General features: G+C 39.4%; 2 protein-coding genes, 1 non-coding gene and 1 pseudogene across 4 annotated transcripts; all 4 read right to left on the bottom strand.

Moving 5' to 3' along the window:
- Window positions 1–722: 722 nt before the first annotated feature.
- On the bottom strand, window positions 723–4097 carry LOC131331011 (eugenol synthase 1-like; annotated as a pseudogene).
- A 1481-nt stretch (window positions 4098–5578) lies between these two features.
- Window positions 5579–15347, bottom strand: LOC131328277 (isoflavone reductase-like protein). The gene is made up of 6 exons (XM_058361243.1): window positions 15270–15347; window positions 14001–14258; window positions 7923–8057; window positions 6882–7119; window positions 6289–6492; window positions 5579–5898 (listed from the first exon to the last, which is right to left on the bottom strand). The coding sequence occupies exons 1-6, from the start codon at window positions 15345–15347 to the stop codon at window positions 5726–5728; spliced, it is 1086 nt and encodes a 361-aa protein (XP_058217226.1). The 3' UTR covers window positions 5579–5725.
- A 1229-nt stretch (window positions 15348–16576) lies between these two features.
- Window positions 16577–24482, bottom strand: LOC131331012 (phenylcoumaran benzylic ether reductase Betv6-like). Of its 2 annotated transcripts, none has more exons than XM_058364809.1 (5): window positions 23978–24346; window positions 22858–22992; window positions 21615–21852; window positions 20297–20500; window positions 16577–16748 (listed from the first exon to the last, which is right to left on the bottom strand). In XM_058364809.1, exons 1-5 carry the CDS (start codon window positions 24158–24160, stop codon window positions 16582–16584), a joined length of 927 nt encoding a protein of 308 aa, XP_058220792.1. In that variant the 5' UTR covers window positions 24161–24346; the 3' UTR covers window positions 16577–16581. The 2 variants fall into 2 exon arrangements, with proteins under 2 accessions (XP_058220792.1, XP_058220791.1); XM_058364808.1 differs by lacking the exon at window positions 16577–16748 and adding an exon at window positions 19560–19860 and having other exon boundaries at window positions 23978–24482.
- On the bottom strand, window positions 20938–21045 carry LOC131331611 (small nucleolar RNA snoR100). Its single transcript, XR_009201423.1, has one exon. It is a non-coding gene; the product is annotated as a small nucleolar RNA snoR100 (small nucleolar RNA).
- Window positions 24483–26248: the final 1766 nt, after the last annotated feature.

The following is a 26248-nucleotide window of genomic DNA, read 5'->3' on the forward strand; positions in this document are numbered from 1 at the left end:
CAATGCTATAGCATAAGAGAGAAAGTAGAACCTAAATTCCATGCAAGTGTTGGGAGTTTTGGGTGTTTTGTTACATGGATCTAAATTCAAGCTTGCACAAGGGAATATCGAGAGAGAAATGCATTTGGTTTTGCGCCATAAGAGGAGGTCTCGCTTAATGAGAGAGAAGGTATCGAGAGACGAGAGAGTGCACAAGGGGTGGATGCCGGCTTGGCACTTGCTTAATGAGGGAGAAGGTATCGAGAGACGAGAGAGTGCACAAGGGGTGGCCGGATGCCTGGCTTGGCACTCACAGAATCAAAATCCTGGTGCCGCCCATGGTGGCTAAACTTCTCGATGTGGACTCATATCTGTAAAAGTTATAGGTTGTTAATGCACAGAAAAAACACCAATGAAAAGTAGGAAACAACTATTCATTTTATGAACTGACCGCCTAGAATTACTCCTAGCCGCGTAGAGTTACTCCTGGCCGCAAAAAATCACACCTGGCCGCGTAGAATTATTTCTAGCCGCTTAAAATTACACTTGGCCGGGTAGAATTACTAGAATTACTCCTTGCCACTTAAAATTACACCTGACCGCGTATAATTACTTCTGGCCACATAGAATTACCCCTGGCCGCTTAAAATTACACCTAGCCGCGTCAATCTACTCATGGCCGCGTAGAATTACTCTTGGACGCTTAAAATTACACCTGGCCGTGTAGAATTACTCTTGGCCACTTAAAATTAAACCTGGTCACGTATAATTACTTATGGCCTCTTAAAGTTACACCTGGCCGCGTATAATTACTCCTGGCCGCATAATTCTGGTCTTATTACATGAAGCCATTGAACACATATACATTCATCTAAATTATAATCACTCGTTCTTTTATTTTACTAGACTAGACTAGATAGAAACAAGAAGGTGCTGTATAATCTCTCAAACAAACTGGTCAAGGTATTCCTCAACTGTGGTGTATTTGACATCCGGATAAAGCTCAGATGCTTCAACTCCAAACGAAGGCTCTATCTCGAAGTTGGTCTGATCTCCCTTCACAAACACTGAGTGGTTGATTGCTAAAACGAACACCGAGGAGTTGATATCCGGGGACTCTGCACCAAGTATAAGATCCAAAACGAAGTACTATTTATAACCAATTTGCTACCAGACTGTGAAAAATATGTTCTAGATTGTGCTTAGGCTCTGCTTGTTTGTTTCATCAGAATTAAAATTCTAGGTAAAATTCTTTTGCAGTGAATAAAAGTAACTTACACTCTCTAGGTGTTCGGAAACATGAACTTATTTTAATCTCCTGGTCCCCCGTAAACAAAAAACATCCGGATAAATATAGGATCTTATTTTCCATTCTTTACTGGATGGATAAGTTTGGGATACAGCCACCTAATATTCTGGAATTAATTCCCAATCTATCAAACAAACGACGTAACTTTATTAGTTCACCGAATTTTAATTTATTTTGTAAGTTCTTCAGGAAACCAAGCAGAGCCTGAGCGATATGAATGATTCAGTAAAAGTTTGCTAAGTTCTACTGACCTTCGATTCTCTTCAGAATTTGGTCCTCTGGGACATAGATTCTTTCAAGGGTCTTGCCAATCTTCTTCTCCCATAAGGAAACGAGCTCGTTGAATGAGTATATGTTCTTAGGAGGCTTGATGTAAAGAATCTTGTTCAATGTTCTTGGGTCATCCACAGCTTTGATGGTGTAGGTACCAATGTCATGCTCCTCATTGAAGACAGCTATAGGTAAAACCAGTAAAGAGGAAAAAGAAACGAGTTAATGAACCAAATTGGCCGAATAATGGAAGTTTGATGACACGCGTACCGTGTTCCTTCTAAACTAAACATAGATTAGGGTGGAGAGCAATTCATACCTGTAGGATTTCCAGCCCCCGGGATGATTGCTTTGTCTCTAGGGGGTGCAGAAAGTCCTTCCTGTGCTAATGTAGGCAGCTTATAGCCGGCGAAGCAGTTTGAACACACGTAAGTATGAGGAATTCCCTCCGCCTCGATAGCTCTGCGGATTTGGGCTCTCATAGCAAATGCAGTTTTGGCTGGCTCAACCCCACGCGATCCACATCATTTGAAAACTCCGAAGGGAAGAACCTCTGGATTATTCACAAAATCAGCAGGGAGTCAGGGACGTTTATCTGTCATCTACATTGCTTATCTAGATAGAAAGAAAAGAAAAAGAAAAAAACTAATCAAAGGACCACACACAAGGAATTTATCACATGATTGACATGTTGTAATGATATTAGGACTGTAAAACGGAGTATCTTCAATTTAGACTCGAAATTATTCACTCAGAAAACCTTATAGCTTGTTCTTGACTGTGTGAGTACCAGTACAAAAAGAAAGAAAGAAACAAGATTTTTGTGATTCCCATTTTGTTTGAAGTTACTTTATGATACTTCCAAGGACACATAATCAACTCCCCAAAAAACTGCTTCATGTTTTATTGATCAACTACTTCAAGGTATGTGCGGGAGGACTGAAGATACGCCTAACATTTTTGGCAATATATGGCTGCTCTCAAAAAGTTTTACCGCAGAAATAGTGGTCTCCTATACCTCCAAAACTCAAGGGATGTTATCCATAGAGAAGATAGGAGAGGAGAAGAGAGAAGAAGATCGACCGATGATCAAGATGGTACATGTGCTATTTTTGTTTTTGGTGACCGAGAGAGGAGAGATTTACTATCGACCGAAGTCAAGGCTGAAGGAGTGAAAGTACGTAATACGTATAACCTAGCTTTGATCCTATGGTTGCGATTAAAATTGAAAGAGGCGCGCCTTTTCTCGCCTAGGCACGCCTTGGGCACGCTTCATTGAAGGTGCCTCGCCTTGGCTCAGTCAAGGAGCTAACCTTGTGCCTTGACATGCCTCGCGCCTAAGCGCGCCTTTGACAAGTATGACCTCTCTGAGTTGAAATTGTTATCTTAGAAATATGATCATTAGTTATTGGTATTTTACATGCTTGACCCCACAAATATTAGCAAAATGCCAAAGAACAATATTTGTCTTTTAGCCATTGCCAAACGAGACCTAGTTGCAACAGAATGTATGAAATTTCAGATATTTGACATCACTATCCTTAAAATCTGGCTTCCGCTTCTGAGCCTATGTATCCAAACAATCATTGCCGAATTGAGCCAATCTGTTTAGCAAAACTAAGGACGGTGTTTTCATTATCATTAAGAAGACACAAATGTTAAATAAACAAGACACATCACGTAGAATGTAACTAGAAAAGATGACCAACCTTGATATTGCCGACTTCTTTAATGGCAGCAATGATTTTGACCTGATCTAATAACTGCATTTGTGCAACGGTGGATATCACCACATCCACCGGCTTTATCGCCTTCACCAAACTCTCGTGGTCGTTCAGATCTCCCTGTTCGTTCAACAACAGGGGAAAAGAAAAAAAAAAAACACGATCAACTTAATTGGACCCAAGATTCTTTTGGGAGCGAATATAGACCGGGGCAGTGGGCTCAATGGTCTTGTTTTGATTCGAGCTGATTGAGCAGTGTCACCAACATGTAGCCCAAAAAAACACCAACATGTAGTGTGGGATAATATATAGAAACCCAAAAATATGGACCAATGAGGTTGGTACAGTAGTGGAAACTCAAACTTGGTTAGAAAAGACCCAGGTTTGAGTCCCAATAATCTAAACGTACTTCTAACACTACTCACATATGATGGGACTTTAGCTTCGGTCTCGATATAAGTGGGGAGGGATTCTTATAATAGATAGTGGTGTGATGTGAATGGGCGATTCTCCCTAGCGGAGGTTACGTATACCAGACACGCACTCCCAGAAGCCTAAATAGGCATATATTAGCACATAAAATGTTACAATGTGAGGAGTAGTATACAGACATGGAGCAAAGTGACGCCGGAGTTTTTGAAGCTGTCGATGAGTTTTGTCTTGGCAGGATCGGAAACTGTGCTTTCCCTAACCAAAGTGAAAGTGCGGTGGCCGGACTGGACGCTGGCTTCAACTATAAATTTCCCGATGTATCCAGTTCCGCCGATGATCAGGATTTTGCTTTTCTCGGCCATTGGAATTCTGCGGGAAAATGATTCGGGAAAGAGAAAGTGAGAACTAGTGAGTGAGTAGTGCAGCCTCTACAGGAGTGGAGAATGACTAAAGCAATGACATAATACCACGGTATATATTTTATCTAAATTTTATGACTAAAGCAATGACGTAAGACCAAATAGTTTTCCTATTATGTCGGACTAAAATGTTACTTAGTATCTATTTGGATCCTCTTCGGTGTATGTTTTGGACTGTAGGAGACAATCCTGATTGTGACTATTCATTTGCTGCAATTAATAGTTTGGATGTATTTTAAACTTTGACCGGTAAGAGTTTATGAGAAAATTCAAGCAATTGAATTTACTAATAGACGGTCATGATCAAGATTGTCTCATCCCGTCCAAAACATGGACCGGAGAGGAGCCGAGTCCATCCTGGTATATTTGACCAAATAATTATCCAAGTATGTTATTGTTATTAGAGATAACGTTTATATAGTGAGAGCCAATGCCACCTGGAACTTCAAATGTTTTAAAACAACTTTGCTCTACTTGATGATGTTCCCTCAGTGCTACCCTTTTCGTTCATGCACTCGATCCTATTTTTTTTTAGAAAAACTTTATTATGGAGCTTTCCGTGAATAAACGTTTATGGAGCCAAATTGCGTGTGTCCAAAGTGTGTTGGACGGTTCAGATTTAAAAAAAAAAAAAAACTATTCGCGCGAAGAGTTAAATTAACGTTGATTGGCCTCGGAGACTCTGCAACAAACGTTGCGAATTACTCCATATTTGGAACCCAATTTGCTACCATACGACAGAAAATATGTTCTAGATTGTGATTAGGCTCTGCTTGTCTCTAGGTGTTTGTTGGAAACATGAAAGCATTTTACTCTCTCGCTCCCGTAGAAAAACATCCGGATAAATCTGGAATGTTACTTTCCATTCTTTGATCAGTTTCGGATACGTCTTCCTGAAATTCTGGAAGTCCCAATCGATCAAACAAACTACCACACTTTAGAATTTTCTGGAGTACTTCTATTCTGCAGTGAAACGAGCAATATGAATGATTCAGTTCAAGTTTGCTAAGCTCTACTGACCTTGGATTCGCTTGAGAATTTGATCCTCCGGGATATAGATTCTTAGCATAGATGAAGTTTTGCACCAATGCTAGCATAAGAGAGAAAGTAGAACCTAAATTCCATGCAAGTTTTGGGAGTTTTGCGTGTTTTGTTACATGGATCTAAATTCAAGTTTGCACAAGGGAAGATCAAGTTTGCACAAGAGTATTAAGAGACGTAAGAGAAGGAGGTCTTGCTTTAATGAGGGACGTCTCGAGAGACGAGAAATTAAGTGGGCAAGGGGTGGCCAGATGCCGGCTTGGCACTCGCAGAATCAAAATCCAGGTGTAGCCCATGGTGGCTATACCAAGATAAAGACAAATATTTGTGTAATAATCCCTCGTATAAGTAAAAGTTATAGCTTTTTATTGCACAGAAAAAAGAACAAAAAAAAAAAAAATCACCAATGAAATGTAGGAAACAACCATTTATTTCATCAAACTCAAGTCTTCTTACATTAAGCCATTGAACCCATGCATTCGCCTCAAGTATAAACATTCAGGAGGTCTTTTATTTTACAAGAAAAAAGAAGTAAGGTGCTATATAATCGCTCAAACAAACTGATCAAGGTATTCCTCAACTGTGGTGTATTTGACATCCGGATAAAGCTCAGACGCTTCAACCCCAAACGAAGGCTCAATCTCGAAGTTGGTCTGGTCTCCCTTCACAAACACCGAGTGGTAGATTGCTAAAAGTAACACCAAGTGGTTGATACCTGGGGATTCTGCAACAAGCGTAAGATCCAAAACGAACAAATAGTTACAACCAATTTGCTACCATACTGCAAAAATAGGTTCTAGATTGTGCTTAGGCTCTGCTTGTTTCATTGGAAATAAACTTCTAGGTAAAATTCTTTTGCAGTGAACGAGTAACTTACTCTATCTAGGTGTTCCGAAACATGAAAGTATTTTACCCTCCTCCTCTCCCTTAAAAAAAACGTCCAGATAAATATTTGGGGATACACTATACAGCGAAGTCCCAATCAATCAATCGAACGAACAACCAAACTTTAATATTTTACTGAATTTTAGTCTACTATTTAACTTCTGCAGTGAAACGAGCCGAGCCAGAGCAATATGAATGATTCAGTTCAAGTTTGCTAAGTTCTACTGACCTTGGATTCGCTTGAGAATTTGATCCTCCGGGACATAGATTCTTTCGAGGGTCTTTCCAATCTTTTTCTCCCATGAGGAAATGAGCTCGTTGAATGAGTATATGTTCTTAGGAGGCTTGATGTAAAGAATCTTGTTCAGTGTTCTTCGGTCATCCACAGCTTTGATGGTGTAGGTAGCAATGTCATGCTCATCGTTGAAGACAGCTATAGGTAAAACCAGTAAAGAGAAAAAGTATGATTTCCGAACCAAAATTGGCCAAATAACGGAAGTACAAATACAGGAGTACCGAGTTCCCATTAAAGAACTAACAGAAACCAAAGCCAGAAGGAAAAATAACGCATATGTGTAAAATCATGACAATTGCCTCGAGTTGATTAGGTTTCTGTAGTTCCGAAACTCTGGTGTTCTGAGGCTGAACATGTTTTGCATTCTTGTTCTCTTTTCCTATCCTAGACAATTTTGCTCTTTCCATCATTGCAAATAATGCAGAAAGATTTCCTCATATTCTTGGATTCCTTGAACAGCAAAATTTTATGGAAAAAAGTGCATAACTAAACTAAGCATAGATTAGTCCAAAGAGAGAAATTAATACCCTTAGGATTTCCATCTCCAAGGATGACTGCTTTGTCTCTGGGGGGTGCAGAAAGTCCTTCCTGTGCTAATGTAGGCAGAACATAGCCGGCAAAGCCGTTTGAACACACGTACGTATGAGGAATTCCCTCTGCCTCAATAGCTCTTCTGATTTGGACTTTCATTGCAAATAAAGTTTTGGCTGGCTCAACCCCATTCACGTGATCCACATCACCTCCAAACTCCGAAGGGAAGAACCTCTGGATAATTCGCAAAATCAATAGCAACGTTTATCTGTCATCTACATTGCTTATTTAGAAAAAAGGGAAAACTAAACAAAGGACCACGGTTATTTCTACGGATGGTTTAGGGACACACACAAGGAATAAATCACATGATTGACATGTTGTAATGATCTTAGGACTATAAAACTTAGTATCTTCATTTGTGACTCGAAATTATTCAATAAAAAAACCTAATAGTCTGTTCTTGACTGTGTGAAAAACATTTCCCAGTTACTTGTGTCGCCTCCAGACCCACTTTCTGCAATACTGTTAGACTCCAAACTATTGATCAGTTTAAACCTTAACATTCATACTCTTGATACCCAACTGATCAAAAACTATTGCTACTTTTCGTTCTCTTTCGTCATTTCACTCCATCAGGGCCATCTTATTGACTATTTACGTGGGCGGAGAGATGTATAGGCAAAGAGGGTCACTTGACCTCATTGAATTGAAATTGTTATCTTAGAATATGATCATTAGTTATTGGCATTTTACACATTTGACGCCACAGATATTAGCAAAATGCCAAAGAACGATGTTTGTCTTTTAGCCATTGCCAAACGAGACCTAGTCGCAACAGGATGTATGAAATCTTAGATATTTGACCTCACTATATATCTACAAAACCTAGGTCCGCCCTGCTTTAATCAGTGCCAAATTAAGCCGATCCGTTCAGCAAAACCAAAGGACAGTGTTTCCATTATCATTAAGCAGACACAAAATGGGTAAATAAACAAGACATATCACGGAGAATGCGATTAAAAAAGATGACGAACCTTGATATTGCCAACTTCTTTAATGGCAGCAATGATTTTAACTTGATCTAATAACTGCATTGTTGAAACGGTGGATATCACCACATCCACCTGCTTTATCGCCTTCACCAAACTCTCGTGGTCGTACAAATCTCCCTGTTCCCGCCATCAATTTAAAAAAACCATGATCAACTTAATTGGACCCAAGATTCTTAGCTTGGGAGCAAATATAGATCTGGGCGGATGGCTCAATGGTGGTGTTTTGATTCGAGTTGATTGAGCAGTATCACATTCTTGTAAACTTTGTATATATTCATTCATACTTTTACAGAGATGGAGGTACAAATAAATAGAGAGATTAGCAATCCTAATTTGGCTATACATATTTTATGGCTATAATCATGGTTGACCCTTGATTGGAGGGATTTGACAATAATGTTTATTCCTAAAATCACTGTAATTAGTTCCTTAATCTACTACTCACGCCAACACTCCCCCTCAAGTGGAAGCATCCAAATCTTTAATGCGCAACTTGTCTAGTGAGTTGTAGAAATCCTTGCTTGATACAGCTTTTGTAAGAATATCCGCCAATTGGTCTTCGGATTTCACGAATGGAAACCGAATTGTTTTGGCTTCGAGATTTTCTTTGATAAAATGTCTGTCAACCTCCACATGTTTAGTCCGATCGTGTTGGACTGGATTGTGAGCAATAGCAATAGCTGCCTTGTTATCGCAAAAGAGATCCATCTCTGAGGTAGGAGCAAACCCAATCTCCGTTAGGAGTCTCTTTAGCCACAGGAGTTCACAAAGTCCCCTAGCCATTCCACGGAACTCCGCTTCAGCACTTGATAATGCCACCACCTTTTGCTTCTTACTTCTCCATGTAACAAGATTTCCCCCGACAAACATAAAGTAGCCTGAGGTGGATCTTCTGTCTGTGGTATTCCCCGCCCAATCTGCATCTGTATAACCATTAACTCCAAGATGGTTATTTTTTTGGAACATAAGCCCTCTTCCCGGAGAGGACTTTAAGTATCGCAAAATCCGGTTTACTGCTTCCATATGATCCTTACTAGGTTGGTGCATAAATTGACTTACTACACTTACTGCGTAAGCAATATCTGGACGAGTGTGGGAGAGGTAAATAAGTTTACCAACTAGTCTTTGGTACTTTCCCTTGTCTGACGGTATTTGGCTTGGATATTCCCCGAGCTTGTGATTCTGAATAATTGGTGTGTCTGCCGGCTTACAATCCAACATTCCTACCTCCGTGAGCAAATCCAATATATATTTTTGCTGAGAAAGAAATATACCTCGCCTTGATCTGGCAACTTCGATTCCCAGAAAATATTTAAGTCCTCCTAGATTTTTCATTTCGAACTCGGTCGCTAATTGTTTCTGAAGCTTAGCAATTTCCTCTGTATCATCCCCTGTGATGATCATATCATCGACATATACAATTAAAGCTGTTACCTTGCCCTTGTGGTGCTTCAGAAATAATGTATGGTCTGAATTGCTTTGGTGGAAGCCATACTTCTTCATTGCCAGACTGAACCGCCCAAACCATGCTCGAGGTGATTGCTTTAGTCCATATAGTGCTCGCTGCAATTTGCACACGACTTCTTTCGAGGATGCCGCGTAGCCTGGAGGAGTATCCATGTAGACTTCCTCTTCAAGGTCCCCATGGAGAAACGCGTTCTTTACATCGAACTGATGCAAAGGCCAGTCCAAGTTAGCTGCAAGAGATAATAGGACCCTGACTGTATTTAACTTGGCTACTGGAGAAAAAGTTTCTTGATAGTCCACGCCATATGTCTGAGTGTATCCTTTTGCTACCAGCCTCGCCTTGTATCGTTCTATAGATCCATTTGCCTTGTGTTTGACAGAGAAGACCCACTTGCACCCAACCGTTTTCTTTCCTTTGGGTAATGGAACCAGGGTCCATGTTTGATTCTTTAGCAGTGCCCCCATTTCTTCCTCTATTGCCTGTGTCCACTTGGGATCTGCTAATGCTTCCTGAACTGTAGTGGGAATATGACATGCGAACAACTCATGTGTGAATGTCTTAAGAGGTTCAGGTAGCCTTTTTGTAGAGACATAGTTGGCAATGGGATACCTCGACCTTCTTTCCTCAATGTCTGGAGAGTATCTATTTGGTGGCTTGCCACGATTGTGCCTGAAAGGTAAGGTATATACATCCGAGGTATCTATATTATTCACAAATGAGGATGTAGTGAGATTGCTTACCTCAGGAATATTCTCAGGAGATGGGTTTGCAGGTACTGAGAGATGGGGGGATTCTGGCATTTCTTCTCCGGACGATGTAGGCTCAACTTCTGATGGCCCTCTCGACTCAGAGAGTATGACCGGTCCTGATTCCTCGCTGATTATTGGTGTGTTATTCCAATCTTCAAGCCAATCGAAACACAGCCAATTCAACTCTTCATCTAGTGTCTCCCCCTGAAGAGAGGAAGGGGATGCCGAAGAAGGATAAAAAGGTTCGGACTCCATAAAGGTGACATCCATAGTCACATAGGTTCGCTTGGTAGCAGGGTCGTAGCACCGGTAGCCTTTTTGATGCACCGCATAGCCCAAGAAAAGGCACCGAAGAGCACATGGGTCAAGTTTGGTGCGTTGTTTCTTAGGAAGGTGTACATATGCGGTACACCCAAATGTGCGAGGAGGGAGCATCAGGGCTGTAGGTAGAGAAACCGAGGCGGACAAGGACTGTAATGGAGTCTTAAAATTTAAGACTTTTGAAGGCAGACGGTTGATTAAATATACGGCAGTGGAAACAGCTTCAGGCCAATGTCGTGCAGGGACATGAGTGCCAATGAGGAGAGCTCGGGCAGTCTCAAGAATATGCCGGTTCTTTCGTTCAGCGACTCCATTTTGCTGAGGAGTCCCTGGACATGTGGTCTCGTGGATAAGGCCATGTTGTTGAAAGTAGGCATGAAAGCGGTGATTATCATATTCACCACCATTGTCGGAGCGGAGGATCTGTATCTTAGCAGAAAACTGAGTCTGGACCATGGCATGAAACGACTGAAAGACATTAACCACTTCATCTTTACGTTTTAGCAAATATAGCCAGGTCATTCGGGTGCAGTCATCAACAAATATCACAAACCAACGGACACCAGAGAGAATAGATAAAGGAGACGGTCCCCATACATCAGAATGAATTAAAGCGAAAGGTGTATCACTTTTATTCATGCTTATTGGATAAATAGCACGATGACTTTTGGCTAAAATGCAAGTATTACATTGAAATTCAGAAATCTCCACATTGGAAAATAAATCAGGAAACAAATGCCGTAAATAACCGAATGAAGGATGTCCCAACCTACAATGCCATAACCAAATCTGTCGAGCCTTGGAATCACATGAAGAAGACACGTGATGTGCACAACCCAAACTGAAATCTTCCATGTAATATAATCCCCCCCTCTTAGTACCACGCCCAATTATCTCCTTGGTGAGAATATCCTGAAGAAGACAAAAATCGGGATAAATTAGCACCGCACAATTTAAATCTGTAGTAACTTGGCTAACGGATAACAATTTGTGAGATAAAGAGGGAACAAGTAGAGTATTGGGTAAATGAAGAGAGGGTGATAGGGTCACAGATCCGGCCCCTGTGACGGGTGAGACCACTCCATTAGCATTCGCAATGTTTGTGCGCCGTGGAAATGAGTGGTGGGAGAAATCTGTGGGATCAAAAGTCATATGATCCGTGGCCCCAGAGTCGAGGAGCCAAGCACCACTATTCACATCGCGGCGATGACCAAGCAAGGCATAACCAAGGTTACCTGGATCCGAAGGAGGAGAGTTCAGTTTAGACGAGCCGATGGGCGGAATGAGAGAGAGATAAGGATCAGCTGCCGCCACAGCAGCCTTTCCCGTGCCTTCAGTAGTACCGGCAATGTCTCGTTTTTTTCGAGCTTGGAGCTCGTGCCACCAATCGGGGTACCCATGCAACTGGAAGCAATTTTCCCGTGTGTGCTTTGGACTGTCACAGTGAGAGCATTTGAGACTACCGGATGAGGTTCGGACCTTGGAGGAAGATTTCCCAGTATGTTTAGCGGCTGACCCAGTGGAAGATGATCCAATTTGAAGGCCTCTCGAAGCAAGCACCGCCCCTAGACTTGGTTCGTGGTCACTGGTATTCATCACTGATTGGCGAAAAGCCTCCCTACGGACATGGGCATATGCTTGCTCCACGGTGGGGAAGGGGTGCATCTGTAATACGTCGCTCCGAATATTATCCAACTTGTCGTCAAGACCATCCAAGAACACATAGACCCGTTCTTCTTGGAGGAGATTATTATAAAGTTGAATATCGGCAGGACATTCCATCGGATTGGGACGACGGAAATCGATCTCACGCCAGAGGCCTTGTAAGTCGGTATAGTATTTCTCCAGGGAGCCACCCACTTGACGGAGACGGGAGACACGACGCCGGAGGTCATAGACTTGAGAGGTATCTCCACCATCAAAATAGGTGGTAGCGACGGAATCCCAAACCAGTTTGGCCGTGGGAAATCTAATAAAATTGCCGATCAGCGCCGAATCCATGGAGTTGATCAGCCAGCCTTTGACAATGGCGTTGTCAATACGCCACTTGCGGAGGGACGGATCAGTCGGAGATGGCTGAGGTAACTCGCCATTGATGTAACCCAACTTGTCTTTGCCGGAGATGTACATCTCGACAACTTGGGACCATAAAGCATAGTTGGAACCATCCAACTTGATGCCAATAGGAACAGCCGCAGGTTCAGTAGGTACATTCGGAGCCTGAGCTTTGGACAAAGCCTCGGTCATCTTGGTGGTAAGTAATTCATAGAGGAGCGTATTAAGGTCGGGGCTCGATTCATCGGACTTCTCCGGGGTTTTGTCCCCCATATCAAAGGTTTGAAGGTGGATGGGAATGAGGGACTAGAGATTGACGGGAACAGAGAGCCAGGAATTTTGTGGCTTTGATACCATGTAAACTTTGTATATATTCATTCATACTTTTACAGAGATGGAGGTACAAATAAATAGAGAGATTAGCAATCCTAATTTGGCTATACATATTTTATGGCTATAATCATGGTTGACCCTTGATTGGAGGGATTTGACAATAATGTTTATTCCTAAAATCACTGTAATTAGTTCCTTAATCTACTACTCACGCCATCTGTTGAACGTATGGAAACAATTTGGACACAATGTCATGACACAGATGCGTTCGCAACCAAACGATGGGTTTGGGTCTCACACAATCAATTGGGACACAGTAAGGTCCGTGTATATTTGTGTCTGTAGCATTGTTGTTGAACATATACACCATACTGGGTGGCGTAAGTATCATTTTTTTTTTAACAAATCGGAATGGCAAATCTATAAACTTGAAGCAATTCATAAAGCATACGATTAGAACAATAACATTATGAAACGATGGTATGTTCTTCTTCGTACAATATAATACAAACTTACCCAAAAAAGAACCCGCATGTAATCTGGTTTTTGTGGGCCTAAAGCAAAAATTAAAGGGAAAAATAACGGACAAGGACTGTTTTGATGATTAATATCCGTTAAGGATATTTTTAGCAATAACAAATGTTCTTAGCTTGTCCATGGCGGATATTAATTATCAAAATGCCGTTATTTTTCCAAATTAAAGATAATTGCCCTTTTTGTTGTTGGACTATTATAAGGGGTTTTTGTGTCGGACTATTGCAAAGGATACAAAAGTAGGCCCCTAAAACTCATTTATTTTTGAGGCTAAAAGTAGCCGCAAAATACACACCAATAAACATAAATACACACCAACAAAGGGTAGGTGGAAACTCGGATTAAGTTAGACAAGGCCGACATTCGAATCCCCATATGTAGTATCCCTTATATTGGGGCGAAATATACTCCTAACAAGTGAAAGGACCTTAATTTCAGTTTAGCCATAGTTGCGATGGGATCCTACAAATAGTGGTATGCTGTTACGGTAAAATACTATTGACGGAGGTGACGGACACCGATCTGCAACTCCATTTTTTAACACACACACAAAAAAAGAAACCTGAATATGTGTATGTATAACGCGAGGAGGGTACATACATGGAGCACAGTGACGCCGGAGTTTTTGAAGCCGTCGATGAGTTTTGCCTTGGCAGGATCGGAAACTGTGCTTTCTCTGACCAAAGCGAAGGTGGGGTGGCCGGATTTGGCGCTGGCTTCCACTATAAATTTCCCGATGTACCCAGTTGCGCCGATGATCAGGATTTTGGTTTTCTCGGCAATTGGAATTTTGCGGGAAAATGACTTGGGCAGATGATATTTGAGTGGAAAAATCAGTTTGCGGGAGCAAAATTTATACTAGGAGTGAAGAATGTGAAGTTACCGGAATGACCTTCTTGGTTGACCAAAATTCGAGTAATAAGAACACACGCTTACGTGCATTTTTTTTTTTGTCATTCAATATATATCAACGGAGATTAAGGAAGTTAGCGGCTAGTAACAACTAGACCACATGACTGGCTCGGTCCAAAGACTCTCCATAATCTTGGACCACACGCCGCCCCTCATGCGGCTCGAACCTGTGCTCCCAAAAAAAAGGAACACGAGATGGCCATTGGGCTACAGGCAATGACATAAGCAATGACGCTGAAATTAATTCATATGTATGTAATATTTGAATTTAATATTGACAAAAGCAATGACACAAGACCTGTTATATATTTTATCTAAATTTAAGTTAATGACGAAAGCAATGACATAAGACCAAGGTTTTTAAATACTGTGCCGGTAGCAATACCGTTTTTCTCTTATTACTACGATACATATTGGACCGGTATTGTTTCAGGTACCATTTCAAATTTTACGATATAAGTAGTATATCTTACTAATATATGTTTGGAGCCGGTTTTATGGACAAAACATTTGACAAAATATTTTTTGAAACCCCATGCGAATAATCTGAGCCGTTCAATTTGTTTGAAACATGTTTTAAGGGTTCTTGTAAAAAAATCAAGTCATTTGGAATATCGGTAAGGACTTGATCGGCTCATTCAATTTTATCCTATCAAATTTGACAGGAATTAACTAAATGAGCCGATCAAGCCCTTACCGATATTCAAATGAGTTAATTTTTATGGGATCCTTTAAAAACATGTTTTATGCTTATGAAGCTCATATATTCATAAATACGAAAAACTGTATGTATTTTTATTACAAAAGACTAAACTATGGAATTGCCTCCTACAAAATAAAAAAATAAAAATGTAGTTTGACTACTCACTCGGTACCAACCAGCTGTTAGCCGGTATTTCTTAGTATGGCAAATATTGACCGGTATTTGAACCAGAACGAATTAACAGGGTAGGGTACCATCCCTGCTAGAGTAAGGAACTTTTTTAAAATCGTTGGCATGGCGACCGCCGCCCTTCCATCCTTAGATGATAGCATAACGTGGTCATTCAAACATTGGCGTAAAACTTAGTTGTTGGTTCAGTACATGACGAACTTACGCTCTATTCTGCTAAGGTTCTTATTTTTTAAATACTTATTTCTTATTTTACGAAATAGTTTATTCTCTCACAATACATACCTTTATTTCAAAACTTAAGTACTTGTTTCTCTTAGCAGGGACGGTTCCCTATGAGGAAATGAGCTTGTTGAATGGAATCGGGGACTCTGCACCGTAATTATGTCAAGAGGAGACAACTTATGAGGAAATGAGCTCGTTGAAGGAGTGTTCCAGTTTAGGTTCTTATTTTAAAAGTTATTTTTTTCAATTTTTAAACTCAAATATAATGAAAGAAAAAATAATTTTTTGATTTTTTTTTGCACCGTATAAAAGATGTTAATGAGATCTATCAGACAAGATCTATATTAGTAGAAAATAATTAAAAGAAAGAAAAAGAATCCTAATAAAAGAATTATTATCGGTAGTAATAAGTACTTGGCCATGGACTTGAAAACCTCAACTGACCTATTAATTCTTTGTACCGTACTTTTTTTTTTTTTTGACAAATAAGCTACCAGATCGGTATACTACACACAAATCAATATACAGGATTGTCGAAGTAGAAAGATTGTTCCCTCTCTATTATTTGCGTAAACACAAGATTTTTAAGCTTGAAACATCTGCTATGTATGCAATCTGGCATTTCTTTCAGAAGCTTCCCTCTACTCCTAAAAGGAAATTACCTTCTTTTTTAAAAAATACTTTTTGGAGAAACCGGAACACCCAATGTTCATAGGAGGCTTGATGCTGATGTAAAAGAATCTTGTTCAAATGTTGTTGGGTCATCCACAGCTTTTGATGGTGTAGGTACCAATGCCATGCTCATCATTGAAGACAGCTATAGCACAAGAGAGATTGTAGAATCTAAATTCCATGCAAGGGTTCGGAGTTTTGGCATGTTTTGTTACATGGCTCTAAAATTTCAGAAAGGGAAGGTCTAAAGGGGAATGGATTTGTATCATTGCCAAGAGTATGAGTATAAGAGATGTGAGACTTATTGAGGGCGAAGGTCTCGACAGAGTGGGCAGGGGTACGGACAGGATGCCGGCTTGGCACCCGTAGAATCAACATCCTGGTACCAGAGATCCCTTGTGACTATGCCGAGATAAAGACAAACATTTGTGTAATAACCCAAGTCTTGTTACATGAAGCCATAGAACCCATTCGAATACCTCAAACAAACTGATCAAGGTACTCCTCAACTGTGGTGTATTTGACATCCGGATAAAGCTCAGAAGCTTCAACCCCAAACGAAGCCTCAATGACAAAGTAGGTCTGGTCTCCCTTCACAAACACCGAGTGGTTGATTGCAGAAATTACGTTGAATGGAAACGGGGACTCTGCAACAAGCATAGGATCCAAAACGAATTAGTACATATAACCCAAGTTATATACTACAACAGTATGTGTCCTAGACTTGTACGTACAGTATCACCAACATGTAGTAGTGTGCAAAAATAAAAACATAAGTATGCGCGCGCACACGCACATATATGTATTGAATAATTGTGAGGAGTAAACGGACATGGAGCAGAGTGATGCCGGAGCTTTTGAAGCCGTCGATGAGTTTTGCCTTGGCAGGATCAGAAACTGTGCTTTCTCTAACCAAAGCGAAGGTTGGCTGGCTGGATTTGGCGCTGGCTTCAACTATGAATTTACCGATGTACCCAGTTCCTCCGATGATCAAGATTTTGCTTTTCTCGGCCATTGGAATTTTTCCGGGAAAACAATAGAGAGATAATATTTCAGTGGGATTGTGGGCAGCAAGGGGAAAGGACAGAGTGAAGGAATGTGATTCTGTAGTGTATCCGTACCAGTGGGAGCGTTTTTATTGAAGGAGTGGGGAAGGGAAGTTGCGGGAATGGAGATATCTATCTTTTTCATGGAGGCGGTGCGGCACAATCTCAGCCATCTATTCGCTCAATCAATGATTAAGATTTATCTTTAAATATGACCGATTACAATTAACATCTGGATTGTCCAAAAATACTTTAAATGGTTGCGATTGGATTCCGTAACTTCTTCTTTACGGAGCAACCGTAAAGAAGATATTCTCTATGGGAATGACCTTCTTGGTGGAACAGAATTGCTTCAACTTTGCCACTGAAATCGGATCGTGAAATGTGGATTTGGTTTGGGAAGAATTGAGGGTTCGTAGGGTCCACTCGGACCCACAATAATTTCAATGACTTTTTGAATATGTGAAATTAATTGATGGATGAAGAGCGTATAAAGAAAACAATTTATTATTTTGGATATTGATTATTTAAAATCACGTAATGATTTATTTTTCATGTTACAAAAGTGATAAGGTTAAATATTTAACAGTATATGATCAAGTTAATTTTTTGGCATTGTAAATCTTCTCAACTAAGAAGATGTGACTATTAATCCATTTGGTAGATCAAGTTATGAAATTTGCGATGTATACAATGTTGACAAAAAAAAAAGAAGCTCCTATCAACTAGACCTAAGAACTCAAATGTTTGGATCATTGTTTTCGCCGTGAGTGATATTAATCCATTTGGTAAATCAAGTTATGAAATTTGCGATGTATACAACGTTGGCAAAAAAAAAAAAAAAACTCCTATCAACTAGACCTAAGAACTCAAATGTTTGGATCATTGTTTTCGCCGTGAGTGAGCCAATAAAATTTTTAAATTGGGCAGAAGCTTAGGCACAAGAACTAGACATGAGCTACATCCCTATAAGGATTCATCATCTAGAGACTATGTAAGGCGTAATGACAATTTATTTATTTGTTTGCAAGTAAACAAAAGAAAGATAGTTTTCTCCCGAATAATCCCTCTGCCTCATCTTGTTTGTCTATTTTTTGACTTTTCATTGCTCCAAAATGTTTGTCCATTTTAAGAAGACCTAGAAAAAAGCTATACAAAGTACCATTCTACCCTTCTTTTCTGATTTGAACTGACGACTACAATTTGAATTGAAGGGTATTTGTGAAAAGTTTAATTTTTAAAGTGTAATGATTATGTCCCCTAAATAAGTTGATGCTTTGTTTGGAACATTTTTTGAAAAAGTAGTAGGGTAATAAGTGGAGAGAGAAATGATTAGAAGTAGGGAGAATCTTTTGAAAAATGCTTTTCAAAAGAGAAGCGAACATAGCATGAAAATTTCAAATTGAACAAACAAATTAGGACGGAGTGCGTATATCATTCCACCTCAACCTCAAATTCTCAGAGAAACGAGTATCCATTGTTGCCCAAAGTGGGTGGAGGTAGGTGAAGGTTAAGGGGAATGCTACGTACAAAGAAAACTTACTCCGAAAGTACCCCGAAAACAGTAATCAATGGTTGAGAATCACTTTGATGATTGGGTCACACATATCAAAGTGAATCTCAACCATTGATTGCAGTTTTCGGGGTACTTTCGGGGTAAATTTTCTCTGTCCCTAACATTTCTGTTATATATATATATATATATATATATATATATATATATATATATATATATATATGGCCAGTATGGACCGATATTGACTGGTATTTGAACCCAGAACGAATTAGCATGATAGGGAACCAATTTTATGAAAAAACAGTACACGGAACAGTATTCACTACCTTGCGTAGAACTTCAAATGTTCAATTTGAAGCAACTTGGATCTTATTGATGATGTTCCCTCAAAAGCTACACGTCTTCTTTGTGCCATAATCAGATTTTTTAAATTCAAAATTTATGAAGAAACGACGTGGGATGAGTCCTATGCGATTGGATGTAAGAGTTGGGGTTCTTTGCATGTTTTCAAACAGGGAAAGTCTAAAGGGAATTGATTTGTATTTGTGCCAAGATTGGATTTTTCTTAGATTTTAGGGACATAATGCCATAAAAATCCTTGTTCTTTTAGTCTTTGTAACAATTTCAAAGATCGTATAAAGAAATTCTGCCGTTCAAAAAAGAGACGTGAGATAAGGTCTCGCTTACTGAGGGAGAAGGTCTCGATAGAGTGGGCAGGGGTGGACGGGATGCCGGCATGGCATCCATATATAGAATCAACATCCTGGTACCAGGGATCCCTGGTGACTATACCAGATAGAGCCAGATAGAGATAAAGAGTCAAAGACAACCATTTGTGTAATAACCCCTCGTAAAAACAAAAGTCACAGGTAATTCTTGTTTAAAAAGCAATGAAATGTAGGAAACAACCATTCATTACAGCAAACCAAGGTCTTTTTACATGAAGCCATTGAACCCATACGAATACCTCAACACAAACACTCACTCTTTTATTTTAGCAGAAATAAGACCAAAGGAGCTGTATAATCACTCAAACAAACTGATCGAGGTACTCCTCAACTGTGGTGTATTTGACATCTGGATAAAGCTCAGAAGCTTCAAACCCAACCGAAGGCTCAATCACAAAGTTGGTCTGGTCTCCCTTCACAAACGCCGAGTGGCTGATTGCAAAAATTACGTTCAATGGAATCGGGGACTCTGCAACACGCATAAGATTCTAAACGAATTAGTACATATAACCCAATTTATACTACTACAAAAGTATGTGTCCTAGACTTTCCCTAGGCTGAGCTTGTTTCATGGGAAAAAAGTTTATAGGTAAACTGGAAAAGAAGAAGATTGAAGTGAATAAAGTAATTTACATTTTCTAGGTAAAAGGAAAGTTAAGTAGCCTAGATATTTTATTCTTCGGCTCCCCTCAATAACCTTCCAGGATAAATCGTGGATCTCATTTTCCGTTCTTTACTGGATAAGTTTGGAATACGTCTTCCTAAAATTCTGGAATTCCCAATCATGCAAACTACCAAACTTTATTATTTATCGAATTTAGTCAACTAAAATTAATTCTGCAGTGAAAGAAACAGAGCCTTGGCGATATGAATAAACCAGTACAAGTTTGCCAAGTTCTACTGACCTTGGATTTGCTTCAGAACTTCATCTTCCGGGACATAGATTCTTTCGAGGGTCTTTCCAATCTTCTTCTCCCATAAGGAAACGAGCTCGTTGAATGAGTAAACGTTCTTGGGAGGCTTGATGTAAACAACCTTGTTCAATGTTCTTGGGTCATCCACAGCTTTGATGGTGTAGGTACCAATGTCATGCTCCTCATTGAAGACAGCTATAGTTGAAAACAAGTAAAGAGACAAAATATGACTTTCGAACAAAATTTAGGCCAAACAATGAAAGTACAACTATATGTGTATTGTGTTCCCATCAAAGAACTGCAAGAGATCAATGCAAGAAGGAAAAATAATGCATTTGTGCAAAATCAAGACAATGCCTTGAGTTGATTGGGTTCTGCTGTTCGGAAAACAGTGTTTTTTGAGGCTGCAATATGCTTTGCATCTCTGCTTTTTCCTACAATGAATTATTTTACCTACCAACAACAACAACAACATAACATAACCCATCTAGTCCCCAATCATTGGGGGTATGGGCGGAGGATGATTGGAGACAGACCTAACCTTTGGCAATATATGCACAAAGTGGCTGCTCTCAGAATACCACTGAAACAGTGGCCCCCCTAAACCTCCAAGAACTGAGGAGCTACATAGACGTTTTGTTGTAGAACCATGCCCCCAAATCAAAGCCAAATGACATCAGAGAGGGCAGGCCTAGATACCCAAATCAATTTATGTGCACATTACCATGCTTCCTTCATTGATAGTCCAGAGCATCGGTATGCACATACAATTATTTTACCTACCAGAAAAACAAAAATAAAACCCTAGACAATATTACTCTCTCATCCTTGGAAATAGTGCAGAAATGTGTATGAAAACCAAATTTCATTTACTGGATAAAAGTCTTCTTTTGAAAAAACTCCAAAAGCCTAGTAAGAAGCCGGGCTCGGCTTGAACCGTTCAATAGTCCTCACAGCACTAGTGGCTACAAAGTCCACGAGCTTATGTATTAGGCCAGAAAAACATGTATATTTGCGTATTATCTGAATCCTTAAACACAGATGCAATCATCTTTTAGCAGATCAATTTCCTGTAACTGGATTTCTAACCGACACAGTATGCACGCTTGAAGCGCCTGGGCTACTAACAAAATCAGCCTCGCAATTTACGTTGTTGTTTGAACACTGTGATAATGAACCATTATAACCATTATAAGACCCTAACCCCTTCATGTCATCAGATTCCAGGATTCCTTGAACAGGGAACATTCTTGAGAAAAAGTGCATAACTTGACTGAGCATCAATTATGGAAAATAGAGAAATTAATACCTTTAGGATTTCCATCCCCAAAGATGATTACTTTGTCTCTGGGGGGAGCAGAAACTCCTGGCTGTGCTAATGTAGGCAGAAAATAGCCGGCAAAGAAGTTAGAAGGCACGTAGGTATAGGGAATTCCCTCAGCCTCAATAGCTCTGCGGATTTGGGCTTTCACTGCAAATGCAGTTTTGGCTGGTTCAACCGCATTCACATGATCCACATCATTTCCAAACTCCGAAGGGAAGAACCTCTGGATAGTTCATAAGAACAATAGCAATGTTTATCTGTCATCTAAATTGCTCAAACAAATCAGAGGACTACAGATATTTCTAAGGATGCTGCTTTAGGGACGGACAAGGAATTTATCATGAGAGAGACATGTTGCAATTATATCGGGAGTGCAAAAACAAGTATCTTATTAGTCCTTTCTTGGCTACAAGGATGCACATGCAGATGATAGACCGTAAAATTGACTCTATATTATTCCATCAATGATCCTATTAGTCCTTTCTTGGCTACACTGTCAATGCCGATAAACAAAGGAAGAAACACCATTTTGTGCTCCCTTTTCCATTTGAAGCTACGTAACGCTACTTTCAACGCCAAAATTACCCCCCAAAAAACTGCTTCCTGGTTTATTTCTCAACTGCTCCAGTTTTATGCTCAAAAAACAACTTCAGCCTTTTAATCTCTACCCGTTCGCCATCTCATCTCAACTGATTCAAAGTTGATTTTGGATCAATGTGACTTGAATTTCCTGGAATTTTCATTCCACACGTATTGTGTGTGCACACAACCTGAATGTCTATACCCAACCAAACAAAAAAAAAAAAAGACATTTCCCAACTACTTGAATAGCCTCCATGAATCCAACTTTGTCTTGGTCAAGTACCACCCAACCACTACTAGACTCGAATTATTCAGTTTAAAATCTGACCATTCAGATTGTTGATACCCAACTAAACCAATGACTTTTGCGGCTCTACTAATCCTCCGTCTTGGGCATGAAGTGACCCCACTGAGTTGAAAATTTTCCTTTAGAATATGGCCAATAATCATCTCTTATCATTGCCAAGCGGGACCAAATCGCAACAGAATATACGCAATTCAAGATATTTTAAGTTTTTTGGCATCCCCCCTGAGTCTATATATCCACACAATCAGTGCCAAATTGAGCAAATCTGTTCACCAAACTAAGGACAATGTTTTCATTATCATTAAGCAAACACAAATGGGTAGATAAAAGATGATGAACCTTGATGTGGCCAACTTCTTTAATGGCGGCAATGATTTTAGTCTGATCCAATATCTGCAGGGATCCAACAGCGGATATCACCACATCCACCTGCTTTATCGCCTTCACCAAACTTCCGTGGTCGTTCACATCTCCCTGTTCCATTCAACAGCAAAAGAACCATCCATCAACGTAATCGCACCCAAGATTCTAAAGCTTGGAAGCGGATTTAGATCAATGGTGGTGATTTGATTCGGGCAGTACCACACTCTTTAGTTATGCTATATAACATAAGGAAATTATTTGGACACAATCCGGCCACAGATGTTTTTCAGCCGTCACATGCCTTTGCCTTTGAGTTTAGTGTGCATCGAATGGTTTCAGATAAAGACGTGTCTGATCTATGTATAAATCTATGAGTTCCGATATTTGTGTACACAAATGTGTTCGCAGCCATCTAATGCATTTGGATTTCACGCGCATCAAATGATTCCGAACAATTGTATTAGGTCGTGGAGTAATTATTTGTTTATTCAGAAATGGGGTGGAAAATATATACTTATAACTTGAGCCGATTTATAAAATAATACTATTATGAATCGATTGGGGATGTTCTTCCTCGTACGTACAGTATCACCAACATGTAGTAGTGTGCAAAAATAGAAACATAAGTATGCATATATAATATATATATATAGTCCGGTCCAACGAGGGATCCCTTAAGGACTTATGGTGCGAGACTCCCCTTTCCCAAGAATTACGACGATCCGGTCCGCTCAAAGTGTGCAGAACGTGATTTTAAGTTAAGGGTACCTGCGAGAAATCAGCAAAAAATTTATCGGAAAGGGCTTGATCCGAACAGTTTTTTACTGAAAGGTTCAATAAAAAATTGTTCGGATCAAGTCCTTCCCGATCATTTTTTTTTTTGATTTCTCGCGGTTACCCTTAAAATCACGTCCTGATCACTTTGAGCAGCTCAGATTGTCGCAATTCAATCGGGAAAGGGAAGTCCCGCACGGTTCCCTCATTGAATCTGGACTGCATATATATATGTATATATATATATATGTATGTATGTATGTGTATATATATATATATATATATATATATATGTATGAACAACTGTGAGGAGTAAACGGACATGGAGTAAAGTGACGCCGGAGCTTTTGAAGCCGTCGATGAGTTTCGCCTTGGCAGGATCAGAAACCGTGCTTTCTCTAACCAAAGCGAAGGTGGGGTGGCCGGATTTGGCGCTGGCTTCAACTATGAATTTACCGATGTACCCAGTTCCTCCGATGATCAAGATTTTGCTTTTCTCGGCCATTGGAATTTTTCCAGGAAGATGATCAAGAGAGAATATTACAGTGGGATTGTGGGCAAGGGGAAAGGAAAGAGAGAAGGAATATTTTCTGTAGTGTATCCCTACCAGTGGGAGCGTTTTTATTGAAGCAGTGGGGAAGGGGAAGTTACGGGAATGGCCTTTTGGTGGAACAGAATTGCTTCAACTTCGCCACTGAATTCGGATCGTGAATTGTGGATTTGGTTTGAGAAGAATCGAGGGTCCGTAGGATCCACTCGGACCCACACTAATTTCAATGACTTTTTGAGTTTGTGGAATTAATTCTTTTTGAGTTTATGGAATTAATTGATGGATGAAGAGCGTATATAGAAAACAATTTATTATTTTGGATATCGATTGATTGACGAATAAATTGTATATGTGCAAAATGTTTTGGACCATTTAAATTTAAAATCACGTAACGATTTATTTTTCATCTTGCAAAAGTGATTAGGTTAAATATTTAAAAGTATTTGATCAAGTTAATTTTTTGACATTGTTAATCTTCTCAGCTAAGAAGATGTGACTATTAATCCATTTGATAAGTTAAGTTATGAAATTCGCGATGCATACAACATTGGCAAAAAAATCTCCTATCAACTAGACCTAAGAACTCAAATGTTTGGATCATTGTTTTTGCCGTGAGTGAGCCAATAAATTTTAAAATTGGGCAAAGGCCGAGGCACAAGAACTAGACATGAGCTACGTCTCGATAAAGATTAATCATCTACAGACTATATAAGATGTAATGACAATATAAGTTGTTAATGACAATTTATTATTTGTTTGCAGGTAAAAAGAAGAAAGGTAGATTTTTCCCGAATAATCCTTGCGCCCATTTTGTTTATCCATTTTTTGACTTTTAATTGTTCCAAAATGTTTATCCATTTTAAGAAAACCTAGAAAAAAGTTTTACAAAAGTACCATTTTATCCTTCTTTTTTGATTTGAACTAACGACCACAATTTGAATTGAAGGGTATTTGTGAAAAGTTCAACTTTTTTAAAGTGTAATAATTATGTTCCCTAAATATTTTGAATTTCTCAAATTGAACAAACAAATTAGGACGAAGGGGTATATTGTTCCAGCTCAACCTCAAATTCTCAGACAAACGAGTCTAAAGTGTCATGATATAATCCATTGTTGCCCAGAGTGGGTGGAGGTAGGTGAAGGCTAATTTGGTCAATGAAGAAAAAGAGAAAAAGAGAGACATCAATGGCATGAAGAAGGACCATTGTCTATTTGTCATTGATGGTTGGCAAAGCATCTAGCTGCATTTCTGTACATGGTTCATGAAAGTACGATAACTTTGTCATGAATCTACCTGCAATTGTGATGTAGGGTTCATGCTATCATTCATTTGGAGAGATATTTAAATTAGCATCTTACCTACTTGACTTTTGTTTTATTGTATTTTTCAAACAGTCTTTGCCTACTTTGTTTTTTATTGTTTTATTTTTCGAAACAGCTCTTGCCCACTTTATTACAAAACCTTATTTTGTAAAGAAAAAGGTTCATTGGAAATAAGTATTGAATAAATAAGCTGTTGGATAGTTCACTGACCCACATATGAATATTATCTTTTGGCACTGGACCTTAAATTAAATAGCACAAAAAATAGGACAGTTCAATCATATACTCTTCTAGATCCCCATGTATACTAGTAGTATTTCTGATGTCAAGTTTTGGACAACAGCACAACTTCTAGTTAGAGAGATGATGCTCTCTCAAAGTTGCAACAAAGGTCCACTTTTTCCGCACGTATAGCTTGCTTAAAATAAGTACAACGTGCAATGCTAGTGTGTGTGTTATTTGTCGTTATAAGTTAACAACCAACCTTCAACAAAACAAGTTTGTTGCTGGGCTTGGTTTGTATCTTAACGAGTTTTACAGATACTTTTAAGCATGACTTATTTATCAAACGAGTCAATCTTATGCTAAACAAGTGGAATAGTAGCTTGTTCAATCTAGATTTCACAGTTTCGCAAGCTTCAAAAAATTGTTCAGACCTAATTTGTTTAGATAATAACAAATCAATTTCAAACGAACTCAATTCTCCGTCGAAAAAATGTGC

The sequence above is a fragment of the Rhododendron vialii genome, chromosome 6a, assembly GCF_030253575.1.
Source record: "Rhododendron vialii isolate Sample 1 chromosome 6a, ASM3025357v1".
In the NCBI taxonomy this organism is placed as follows: domain Eukaryota; kingdom Viridiplantae; phylum Streptophyta; class Magnoliopsida; order Ericales; family Ericaceae; genus Rhododendron; species Rhododendron vialii.

What these genes read in the sequence shown, in the direction of transcription:
- LOC131328277 (XM_058361243.1), bottom strand. Translation starts at nt 15,347, where the DNA reads ATGCTATCATCTAAGGATGGAAGGGCGGCGGTCGCCATGCCAACGATT. An exon ending in TCCTTACTCTAGCAGGGATG is followed by an intron (nt 14,259 to 15,269) that starts GTACCCTACCCT and finishes CTTCACTCCTAG; the next exon opens with TATAAATTTTGCTCCCGCAA. An exon ending in AATTCTCAAGCGAATCCAAG is followed by an intron (nt 5,899 to 6,288) that starts GTCAGTAGAACT and finishes CGCTTGTTGCAG; the next exon opens with AATCCCCAGGTATCAACCAC.
- LOC131331012 (XM_058364809.1), bottom strand. Translation starts at nt 24,160, where the DNA reads ATGGCCGAGAAAAGCAAAATCTTGATCATCGGAGGAACTGGGTACATC. An exon ending in CCGGCGTCACTTTACTCCAT is followed by an intron (nt 22,993 to 23,977) that starts GTCCGTTTACTC and finishes TGAATGGAACAG; the next exon opens with GGAGATGTGAACGACCACGG. An exon ending in TGGGGATGGAAATCCTAAAG is followed by an intron (nt 20,501 to 21,614) that starts GTATTAATTTCT and finishes TTTCAACTATAG; the next exon opens with CTGTCTTCAATGAGGAGCAT.